The sequence below is a fragment of the Pinus tabuliformis genome, chromosome 3_1 (assembly GCF_031772625.1).
Source record: "Pinus tabuliformis cultivar Carrire ecotype Pingquan chromosome 3_1, CPIR1, whole genome shotgun sequence".
Lineage (NCBI taxonomy): Eukaryota > Viridiplantae > Streptophyta > Pinopsida > Pinales > Pinaceae > Pinus > Pinus tabuliformis.
Genome location: NC_142301.1, coordinates 748,450,699 through 748,462,140, shown reverse-complemented (window position 1 = coordinate 748,462,140; position 11,442 = coordinate 748,450,699). Strand labels below are relative to the sequence as shown.

Here is an 11,442-nt window from a genome sequence, read left to right as displayed (position 1 = left end):
TTTACACAACACACTAATAAAATGTTTTAACTATAATAATCTTTTAATTTTCAGTGTTTTGTATAATATATAGAATTATTTTTGTTTTTTTGTTATCTATATTTTGTTATTAGTACTTTTTAAAACATGTGAACTTCATATTAAACGGTGAAGGAATTACAAATCTCTATCATATCTTGAATGAAAAAGAACTTAGAACTTTTATACTTTGAATTAAAAAGAATTTATTAATGGAATACAAACATCTATCTAATGAAATATTTTAATTTTTAATTTAAATTAATTTATTTTTCTCAATATAAAATTATGTTATTTATAAGTGATAACATTTTTTTTTTTTTAAATGTTAAATGTCAACTAAAGATAGAACAAATTACACATAATGCATTATCAATAATATTATTTTTACATGCCATTTGTCAATTTCATATTAGGAAGTGAAAGAATTACATATCTCCCTCCTACTAAGTTTTTTTTTGGTACTTTCAATTAATTTATTTCTCGATATAAAATTAATGTAAAATTAAAGTAGAAGTGGAAGGGTTTCATTTATGATGGACATTAATTTTTTTTATGATTAGTATTTTTTTTAATGTAAGTATTATTTTTTTATTTTTAAATGTAACGTTAAGTCACAACATCTCCCTCATACTTAGCTTAAAAGACACAATAACTTTAATGTTAGTATCAACAACTTACAAGCTAAACCTTATCCTGAGTTATGATTTAGTACACTCTAAAATATTTAAAAACACTTACTAGAGAGTTCTGCCACTCATGAAATTTTTTACCTTTATACCTTATAATCTTTAAGCTATTATCAATAAGTCACAAACCAATAACTTATAATTTAATAAAGACTAAAATATTTAAAAATACACTAAAAATCCACTCATAAAAATCTCCATCTTTTTAATCTCTCATAAAAATCTCTAATCTTTTAACTTTATCACAACATGCCAAATATAATTAAATTTAAATTAAAAAAATACATATCCTACCAACAATTTTATTAAACGACTTCCACCTTTATATATCCACCTTATACAATGTTAAAAATACTTGAATATTAAGGACTCAACCATGGGGAGCACCATCCCAATTGACAATAACTCTTACCTTTTTAACCTTATCACAAGGTAAGTGAATGCAAATTTTGAAAGTTATTCATGTTTTCAAAACATTTGAGAAGAAAATTGTGTAAAAAAATTAATTTGTTTTTCTAGTTTTTAATTATAAGTAGACTATTCACTTAGAAAAACAATTTTTAGACTTAAATTTTTTTATACCATTTTTAATAGTTTATCACACCATATCAAAATTTAATTTAATTTAAATCAAAATATAAAAGGAACTTCCATTCCTGCCCGAACCATTTTATCAAACACCTTCAAACTTTATATATTCACTACTTTAATACCCAAATATTAAGTACTCAACAACCCAGAGAACGATCCCGATGTTGACAATAACTCACCCGAACCTACAATTTTAACCCTTGTCAGATCCCCTTATCTTAGGTTATTGTACTAACCAGGGAAAAACAATAATATGTACCTGATACCTAATTGAAAAGTAAAAGGCAAGCTGGCTACTACTGGAAGGGCACAAGAACCTACAATTTTAACCCTTGTCAGATCCCCTTATCTTAGGTTATTGTACTAACCAGGGAAAAACAATAATATGTACCTGATACCTAATTGAAAAGTAAAAGGCAAGCTGGCTACTACTGGAAGGGCACAAATTAAGATAGAATAGCGCCGATTTAACAACTGCATATTGAGGGTTTTGGGGTTATCTTCTGTTTGGTCCATCTCTGCATTTCTTTATTGGGTTTTCTCGTTTTCTTCATCTGATAAGTGCAGAATCTCATCTGCGCAGTGGTGAAAAACACTTTGGTTGTGTAAAATCTGGAATAGGACGCCAAATCTGAGTTGGGTTTTGTAAGTTTTGCCAAAAGATATAATGGCGGCATCGCAGCTGGGTTGTCCGCCCACCTCGCGTGTAGGATTATTGTCGTTTGAAGGCTTAAGTTCATCCATCAATGCCTCTTCCTCCAGAGCTCCTTGCAGCGTCGCTATTCGCCAACAACCATTCAGAAGAAATTTGGTTGTTAAAGCGGCCACAACTGTGGCTCCAAAGGTGCAGGCCCGACATTTTATTTCTTATTTTGGCTGGTTTTACCGTTTCTTTTCCCCTTTTTAAATATTATTTTGTCATTGCTTTTTTGCTCATTCCCCCTTATTGGACATTTTTTTGTCTTTAAAATTTGCTTTCTTATCTCTTTTTATATATTCACAGGGGCTTGACTGTTGGTCAAGCTGGGGTGGTGATATATTTCCATCATTCCATAAATCTCTCCAAAGTTAAGTGACATGTTTAGTTGCCTTGTGATGAACAATGTTCCTAGCTCTTATTACAGTTGGTTTTCAACCTTGATATTGATTTTAAAAGAACTATATACAACTTTCCTGTACGTGTATGCAATTTATAAATACTTACATACAGATACTCACTGTACATTGTATATATAGATTGTAAAGATGATTGTGACCCTATTTGGCTTACAGAAGAAAGCAATCATCAGTGGGAAAGAATTTCAGAGGACAAGGGCTGCAATCTCTTTGGTGAACAATTGCTTACTCTATGTGGGGCCTTTGATTTAGTCATTTGTAATGGCTTGACTAGATGGGCAAAGTCCGGTAATTTCACGTGCAATACTTATAATGGAGCAAGTGTGGTAGATTATGTAATTTGCTCGCATGGTTTGTGTGAGAAAATGGACGAAGTTCTGGTTGGAGATCAGCTGTGGGATTTGAAATCAGATCACAAGCCAATTTATTTATGTTTCTCTTGGATTGGAAAGAAACAATTAGAGTCAAAAATTCAGCGTGTCCAACAAAATCTTCCACAGGGCAGAATTCTTTTGACCCCAGAAAATTGTAATACCTTCAAAATGACGTTAGAGAGGCTCTTTGAGAAGGAGAAAATTACAATTCACAACTTTCATAGTCATGAATTAACACATTTAATTCAATGCGCACTTGCAAAGTGCAAAAGAACAAAAATTAAGAAGTCTGAAACAAATTGCTTTCCGGTTAATGCTTGGTTTGACGAGGAATGCAAAAAGGCAAGGAGAATCTGGAAAGAGTCAAACAAGGACAACATAACGCTCAAATCTTACAAGCATTTATTAAGCAAGAAAAAGGCTGATTTCATGGTTTCAAGGAGGGAAGAACTAATCTTCCTAGGGAAAAATAATCCCAAATTATTTTGGAAAGAGCTCCAACCGAAAAAGATACAAATTGGAAATAATATTTCAGCTTCTAGATGGTTTGACTATGCAAGACAACTCTATGAGCAGGTTCCCAAGGTTGACCCTCCCCCCTTGGTCAACACGGATACTAAACTCTTCACGGTACAAGAGGTAGAGATGGGTATCAAGAAGTTGGGTGTTGGAAAAGCAAAAGACTTAGCTGAACTCCAAGCAGAATATCTAAAGTGGGGCTCAAAGATCCTTGCACCTCACATTACAAAAATCTTCAACAACATCATACAACAAGGGCTCCCCACAGATTGGACAACTAGTCTGGCAATACCTCTTTTCAAGAGCGGTGACATCAATAATCCCTCCAATTATAGGACCATCATGATAAACCCTTTGTTTGCAAAGCTATTTGGAAGCATGCTAGAAAACAAAATTAGCAAGTGGGCAGAAGAAAGAAATAAGCGTGCTAAAGGGCAAGCAGGTTTTAGACCTAAGCATTCAACAGTTGATCATTGCATAACTCTAAGGCACATCATTGAAAAAGTTTGGGAGAATAAGGAAGAAGTCTTTTGTTGCTTTGTTGATTTCAGAAAAGCGTTTGACTCGGTTCCTAGGGATAAACTTTGGCAAAGAATGGAGGAACTTGGGGTTCCTAAACATTTGAGAGCAGCTGTGCATAGACTGTATGAAGAGGTGAAAGTCAAAATTAGAACTTCGGCAGGCATTTCTGAAAGTTTTAGAAGCGATATCGGGGTCAAGCAAGGTTGCCCACTGTCTCCGACCCTTTTTGGTTTATATATCGACAAGCTTGAGGAGTGGTTAAATTCGCAAGGAGGTGATGGTATCTATTTGTGCAAGTTTGTTATAAGGCTTCTTTTGTATGCAGATGACCTTATTCTGATTGCTAAATCGGCGCTTGGTTTGCAAGAGCACTTACTATCCCTTGAGCATTTTTGTAGAAGTGTGGGGATGCAAGTCAATATCAGCAAAACGAAAGTAGTGGTCTTCTCTAAGAAAAGAAAACATAATCAACATAAGTTCTACTTTGAAGGCAACATTCTGGAAGAAGTTGCGGAATACAAATACCTCGGAGTTGACTTCAACAAAAATCTAAGCTGGAATGGTTGTAGAAAGAAAAGAACTTTGGGGGGTTGGAAAGCATTTTATGCTTTTCAAAATAGGTGTAGAGAGGCAGAGTTATGGGACTGGAAGACTACTCAAACTCTTTTTGGGCTTCTAGTGATTCCAGTGATTCTATATGGTTGTGAACTGTGGGCTAGTAGTACTTCCGACATGCAGTGGAGACAAATTGAGAAAATTCAGAAGCGTTTGATTACAAACAAATTTAAGATCAAAAGTGCAGTGCCTTATGATATCTTGTTAAGTGAAACAGGGGCTGCTCCTATTGAAGCAATTGCTATGGTGCGAGTCATAAGTTATTTAAAAAAAATTGAGCAAATGGAAGATGGTAGATGGCCTAAGGTTGTCTTTAATGATAGATTGTGCAAGAGCAAAAAAACTTGGATGCAACAAAATAACAAATGGTTTAGTAAATGGGATATTTGCTTGAACGCGTGCCCCATAAACAACAAAGAGATAAAAGCTTTTGTTATGGAAAAGTTCCACAAACGTACTTGGGAGAAGGAGCTAGGAAGAAAGAAAAATTACTATATTGAAGTGTTTAATCCCACTCATAATCATCAACCAAAAGCATACATAGAGGCCAATATCTCTTGGAAAGCCAAAATTCTTATTGCTCAGTTAAGGACTAATTCTCATCAACTCCGTTGTGAAACAGGGCGCTGGAAAAGGCCAAAGGAAGTGTGGGAGGAAAGGGTATGCATTTTTTGTTCTTCCGGAAAAGTGGAAACAGAAAAACATTTTATTTTAGAATGTGAGGCCTTCAAAGACAACAGGGAAAGTTACGCAGATACGCTGGCAGCTAACTCTTGGGATAATCTATTTAACGAGGGGTTTGTCGAGAAGACGGGAGCATTTATTGTGAAGCTTCACAAAAAAAGGGCCGAATACATCAAGCAGATGAAAAAGCAATCTGTCCCATAGGCTATCTTTAGCCTCGTGGACGTTAAAATAATTTCTTCTTCTTCTTCTTCTTCTAGATGCAAACACAACACATATCCACACTACTTTATTGCACCAATCAGGTGCTATGCAGTCCACTGTATAGTGAGTTGGGGGACCATCAACACTGCGGATATTGCTGTGTAGTATATAGATGGTTGAATAGATGCATTGAATATGGATACTAGCACAAATACATTTAAACTAGCACACATACATTTAAACCCAGGTTTGACATTCACCTTGCTGTTATATAGCTCGAGGATCTAATCTCAAGTTATCCCGTGTAAAGGGTTTGAGGTGGAATTTAAGACTTGCAGCTTGACGGTATAAAGCTTAACAATGTAAATATCAAGTTCACACTTGAATATAGATGGTATAATAGGCACAAATACATTTAAATTCAGGTTTGACATGGACCTTGATGGTATATAGCTTGAGGATGTAATCTCAAGTACCTGCACCTTAATGGTATATAGCTTGATGGTATAAAGCTTGGGGATGTATTCTAAAGTTCATGCGTGTAGGGGGGTTTGAGGATTCCTGAAATGCACCTTGATGGTACAAAGCCGACAATGTAAATATCAAGTTCACACTAATAGAGCGTATGAGGTGGAGTTCAAGATATACAATCTCTTTGGATTTGCTAGTATCCATATTCACAGATACCTGCAGACCATCTTATATATACATAAACATGTACACAACATATCCACACCATATTAATTTACCAGTGATACAGCCCTACTGTATAGGGGATGGGTTATTGATCAACACTGAGTTACTATATAGTAGTACATAGAATTTAGATGGTACAATGGGTATATTTAATATGGACATTAACGCAGGTACATCGAAACTCAGGTTTGATATGAGCTTTGATGTTACAAAGCTTGAAGAAATAAATGATAAATCTCAGTTTCACACAAATAGAAGTGGCGAAGTGGAGTTCAAGATATACAACCTCTAGTTTTAGAACCTTCAGGTGCATATCATAGTATCATACCCCAGTTAGATGGCTCTACATACCATTGTGTGTGTATTTATCAGTGTTTTGAAACCAGCCAGTTGGATTAGTTGTTCCATACTGAATCAAGGTTTGTTGGGGGTTAGGTTTTGTTTGTTTTTTCCCTTTCTTAGGCACGGCCAGTTCGATTAGTTGTTCCACACTGAATCAAGGTTTGTTGGGGGTTAGGTTTTGTTTGTTTTCCCCATTTTTTTGGCCACAAGTGAGCCCAAGTTGATTAAAATGGAAAGCGGTGGAACCGGCTGATAAATTCTATATTTAAAAAAAAGCAAAAAATTCTACCCCCCCGCCCATTTTTCAAACCCTAAAACAATTTTTTATAAGCAAACTTCGGACATTCAGTGTGTAATGGTGTTTGGATTTACATCATAAACATGCTTTTCATGTATTACATTTTTTAAAGTAAACTGATTTGAATTTGCTGGTCGGTTCGGACTGGTTTCCAGTTCCGATCCTAGGCCGTTTCCTAGTCTGGTTCTAGCTTTTAAAACATTGGTTATGTCAGAGGGTTCAGACCCATGCAACACTATTGTATTGTTTGATTACCACTAGTACTAGGATCCAAATCAATAATAGCAGTGCTCTTCTATGATTGGCCATTTTCTGTGTGCAGTTATTGGGATGGTTGCATTGTAGGTTTGATCCATTGTTGGCACCTTAGCAGTGGGAGTTTTGGAAAATAGTCGTATTGTATTTAGCTCCAGATTTACAGTTAAACCTGCCTTTGTTATTGGTCTCATATGCTCTGCTGGCTACATTGTTTTGAATATACAAATAATTCATTAGGTGTAGTGATACTCTGCTATGCAATAGTGCATTCAGTTTTATGGTGAAAATTCAGGTGTAAAGGAGGGACTATACAAGCTATAAGCTCTTAAGCGTCGGGATCCTTTTTGGCTGGATATTGTCTGCCTTTATTATTTGCAACCATATTGGCCTTCCACAGTATGAATGCATTTGTTTTTTATTTTGAGCTGACGAAGCTCAGGGTTCAAGCCTCAAATGTAACACATGCTAATTAGGCACCTGCCCACATTCTTGTAGAATTTCCTTGAAATCCTTCAACTACTTGAATGAAAAAATCTGAAAGTAATTTCGTTGCACCAAGACTCAGGATTTCTCTACAATAGATAAGTAGTGGAATAAATGAAATGCAGAGATAAAGAACAGAGTCACACAATGACACAATATTTTTTCTAGGGAACCCAACTGGGAAAACCCTCTCCTTGCCAATAGATCTTATTTAGAAAAATTGAGCAAACAGAATTCTTTACAAGGCAAACTGTTTCAACAGAAAACAAGGCTGTTCTTTCTTCTAATACTTAGCTCGAAACCTCCCTGCAAGAACTCTACCCAGCTCCCATTTCCTTGCGCTGTCTGGCTCCTATGGCTATTTCCTAGTGCGGATCTGAGCCCCTATTTCTTAGGAATTTCTCCCTAAATCCTAACACACATCACAAGGAAAATTCTCTCTCTCAAACTGCGTATAGGCTGCTCTTTACATGCTCTGCTAGCAAGAACTCTTTCTCACACAAACTCGTGCTTAATAATGATACAATGATGTGCCTTTGTCCTCTTAAGCTTTTCGACTCATGCTAAATCTGGCAAGTTAGTTTTTAGAAATTAGACGTGTGATTGATTTGTTAACTGAGTCGAACTGACTCTTCTAACTTGTCCTAGCCTCAATTAGACACTGAGACTCTCACTCATCCTTTTCCAAATATAAACTCGCACTTGGAGACAAACAAAACTGAGCCCCCAAATTCTGCGCATGAGTTAACTGCTCCATGGCTTGTCCTCAAACTTGTGCATGCTAAAGGACTGATCGAGGTCTTTCTTGACTAAGGCACAAGTCAAGAAGACTTTTCTCACCACTATTTTCAACAATTCTCATTGTGCCTTGGGGGGTCTGCAGTGCCTGCTGACTGTGCTTGTGCTAGCTCTGGGGCCCTTGTGTTTTTGTGTGCCATAGCTTGGATTGAGAATTTATGGCTGCCAGTTAGCAAATAATACATATGAGTATATCATAAACTTTCAATTTTATGAAAGTTCGTGATCTTCTCTCCCTTGTACCCTAGTACATGACATTTCTCCAGAGGTTTTGGTTCTCAGCAGTACACAGTTGTATCTGTTCTTGGCATTCACTCTGGGGGCTTCCTCTTTCAACTTTATTTTCATAGCTTACATCTTACATCTTACTATCTTAGCGATAAGCTTACTTATATTTTGCTTTTATAGGAGTGGCTTATGTGCTCACTGCTCCCACATTATATTGACCCCGTTGCACTTAGAAGTCTCATTGAACTATTTGTGGTCATTCATGTGACAGTAATAATATTACTGTCTCATATTAATAATATTATTATGTTATTTTCTCTTGTGCACGAATTCAGATGTCTTGCAGTCCAGGCTTAATATGGATTTTGTTCTTGGAATTTATATGTCAGATTAAACTCTTTAAAAAAAGAATGCAGAATCTCCCCATTTATTTTATGTCTTGCAGTTCAAGCCTAATATGGATATTGTTCTTGGAATTTGTATTTGTTAGGTTGAACTCCATTTATGTTATTATGATATAGAAGGCATATACCAGTTGGAGCTTTTTGATTAAAGTCTGCTCATTTGCATTTCAGTTCACTACAATCAAGCCACTAGGTGATAGAGTGCTTGTAAAGATTCAGGCCGTTGAAGAGAAAAGTCGAGGTGGAATTATATTGCCTGATACTACCCAAGACAAGCCCCAGGGTGGTGAGGTCGTAGCTGTGGGCGAGGGAAAAAGTTTTAGCCAAACTCAGGTTGAACCCAGCGTTCAGGTAGGGTGTTTTTGGTGGCATCTTTATCTGTAATTTTTTTCTCTGTTCAAACAGTTTTTTCTTGGTAGAGTGGATAAATAAAACTCTAAAGATTTTCTGATCTTAGAGTCTTGCATATTTTGGAATAAATTGCGGAGAGTGTCTTTTGCATTAAAGTTGCTAGCTTTTGGACCAAATATACTGACTTGGAGTTCAAGGAAGCATATTCTCTTTCAATGTTTGTTTGGGCTTTCCTGACATCAAGGTCTTTCTGATTTACAGCTTGGAGCCAAAATTATTTATTCGAAGTATGCAGGTACAGAGCTCGAGTTCAATGGAGTTGATCATCTTCTTCTTAAAGAGGATGACATTGTTGGCCTTCTTGAGACAGATGACATAAAGGACCTCAAGCCATTGAATGACCGTGTTCTGATCAAGGTTTGTAATGGTTTGGAAACTGTGTATGGAACTGGTGGGTTTCTTTTTGTGGAGATTTAGGTGAGAAAAATTGGATGGTAACCCGGGATCATAATGTGCAGGTAACAGAAGCCGAGGAAAAAACAACTGGAGGTATACTGTTGACAGAGACTGCTAAGGAAAAACCTTCCACTGGAACGGTATGAATAATTGTATAATATGATAGCAATATTTTGGGTCAGAAAATGTATTATTTGTATGGTGATATCTTCTGGTTCCAAATCATAACAAACGTTGATGTTTCCCATGTGTTTCACCAGGTGATTGCTGTAGGACCGGGTATGTATGATGAAGAAGGAAACAGGAAGGCACTTAACATTTCTCCGGGAAACACTGTGCTGTACTCAAAATATGCAGGCAATGAATTCAAAAGTAGCGATGGATCTCAGTATATCTCATTGAGGGTGTCTGATGTGATTGCTGTGATGTCTTGAATCTGTTTGGTTTGTTTACCTGATGCCAAGGAGTGAAATTGCTGCTTCATTTGATTGTTACATGGAATCTGAATAAACCTTTTACATAGGGGATGCAGATTGACAATTTCAGCAATCATTGAATCACAAGCAACGAGTATGCTGCGTTGCAGCATATAAAAATGAAAGTAAATTTTTATATACCCTTGCAAGAAGCTTCAAATTTGGTTTTTGGATTTGGCTCTTTTTTTTTTTTTGAAGAAAACAGCAATATTTATCGCATATTTGTTTTACTGAGGTCAATGTTTACAGAGAAATATCTTATATGGAATCTCCAAACGTTCATGTTGTGTAACGAGGCAAATTGGTTTTGGATGTACGACCTGGATGTCACAAGTTATAAGAAGAATGCATATGATATTGTTTTTATTGTATTTTTCTAAAGTTCCAATTTTCTTATTAATGATTTTACATGTCCTACCACACTATTTTGTTGCGAGTCCTGTTATACAGAACATCTAATTAATCTCTGAAAACATCTGTACCTGCTGAATCTAATAGAGGAGAGTGTTCTACGATCTATCTTATCTGGTAGCCTGTTTGTGCACTTTAATAGACAGACAGGGCTGTTATGTTTGGAAAAAACGTCAATATGGCTTTAGTTCAAGGTAGCAGACAACTATGCCTACAGCCTCGATGATGGTCAGCCTATTTTTCTAATTGAATAGACTGAGAATAGTGCTGATGTTTGGAAAAAACGTAAATGGGCCTTTTTTCAAGGTAGCTGACAACTATATTATAGCCTTCGTGATCGTAAGAGATGAATACAAGCTGTATCCGATTGTTCTAATAACGATACTGAAGGAATCGGTTCATAGACAACATGAAATTGAGCTCTTTACAATTTTCCCTTTCTGGGAGGGGGTTGCATTGTTGCATTTAACTCTTTTATTTCTCTCCTTTTCTATTTCATCAATAGTTGAGATTTTTGTGAATGATAGGGAGTCCATGTTTGTGTTTGAAGGCATAGCTCTTTAAGGTGATTATTTGAAGCCTGAATGCCCCAATGGGATTCCCAGTTGATTTGTTGAATGGGATTTTCCTGGTTTTTAAAATTTTGATTACGGAAGTGTTGAAATATCCATCAAAATTGAAAAAGCTTAAGTAGTTGATTTCATGAACAACAATATCCATCTAAATTTAAAAAGTCAAAGTAGTTGAATTCATAAAAAACAGTGGCGCCCTTGGATTGTGTCATGATCGAGTGTTTTTTCCTCTTCCAAGAATTTAGGTTGAGAGCTTTTTCCAAGAGAATTTTTGTAGTGAAAGCAAGTGCGCACTTCTTTGCATGTTGTGCATGGTACTTGTAATTGCAAAATCTAG

The 11,442-nt window shown here is 36.0% G+C and overlaps 1 protein-coding gene across 1 annotated transcript; it reads left to right on the top strand.

The window, feature by feature from the left end:
- Positions 1-1,696: 1,696 nt before the first annotated feature.
- On the top strand, positions 1,697-10,260 carry LOC149189533 (20 kDa chaperonin, chloroplastic-like). The gene is made up of 5 exons (XM_089411828.1): positions 1,697-2,142; positions 9,011-9,190; positions 9,452-9,607; positions 9,709-9,786; positions 9,907-10,260. Exons 1-5 carry the CDS (start codon positions 1,966-1,968, stop codon positions 10,078-10,080), a joined length of 765 nt encoding a protein of 254 aa, XP_089267954.1. The 5' UTR covers positions 1,697-1,965; the 3' UTR covers positions 10,081-10,260.
- The last annotated feature ends 1,182 nt before the right edge of the window (positions 10,261-11,442 follow it).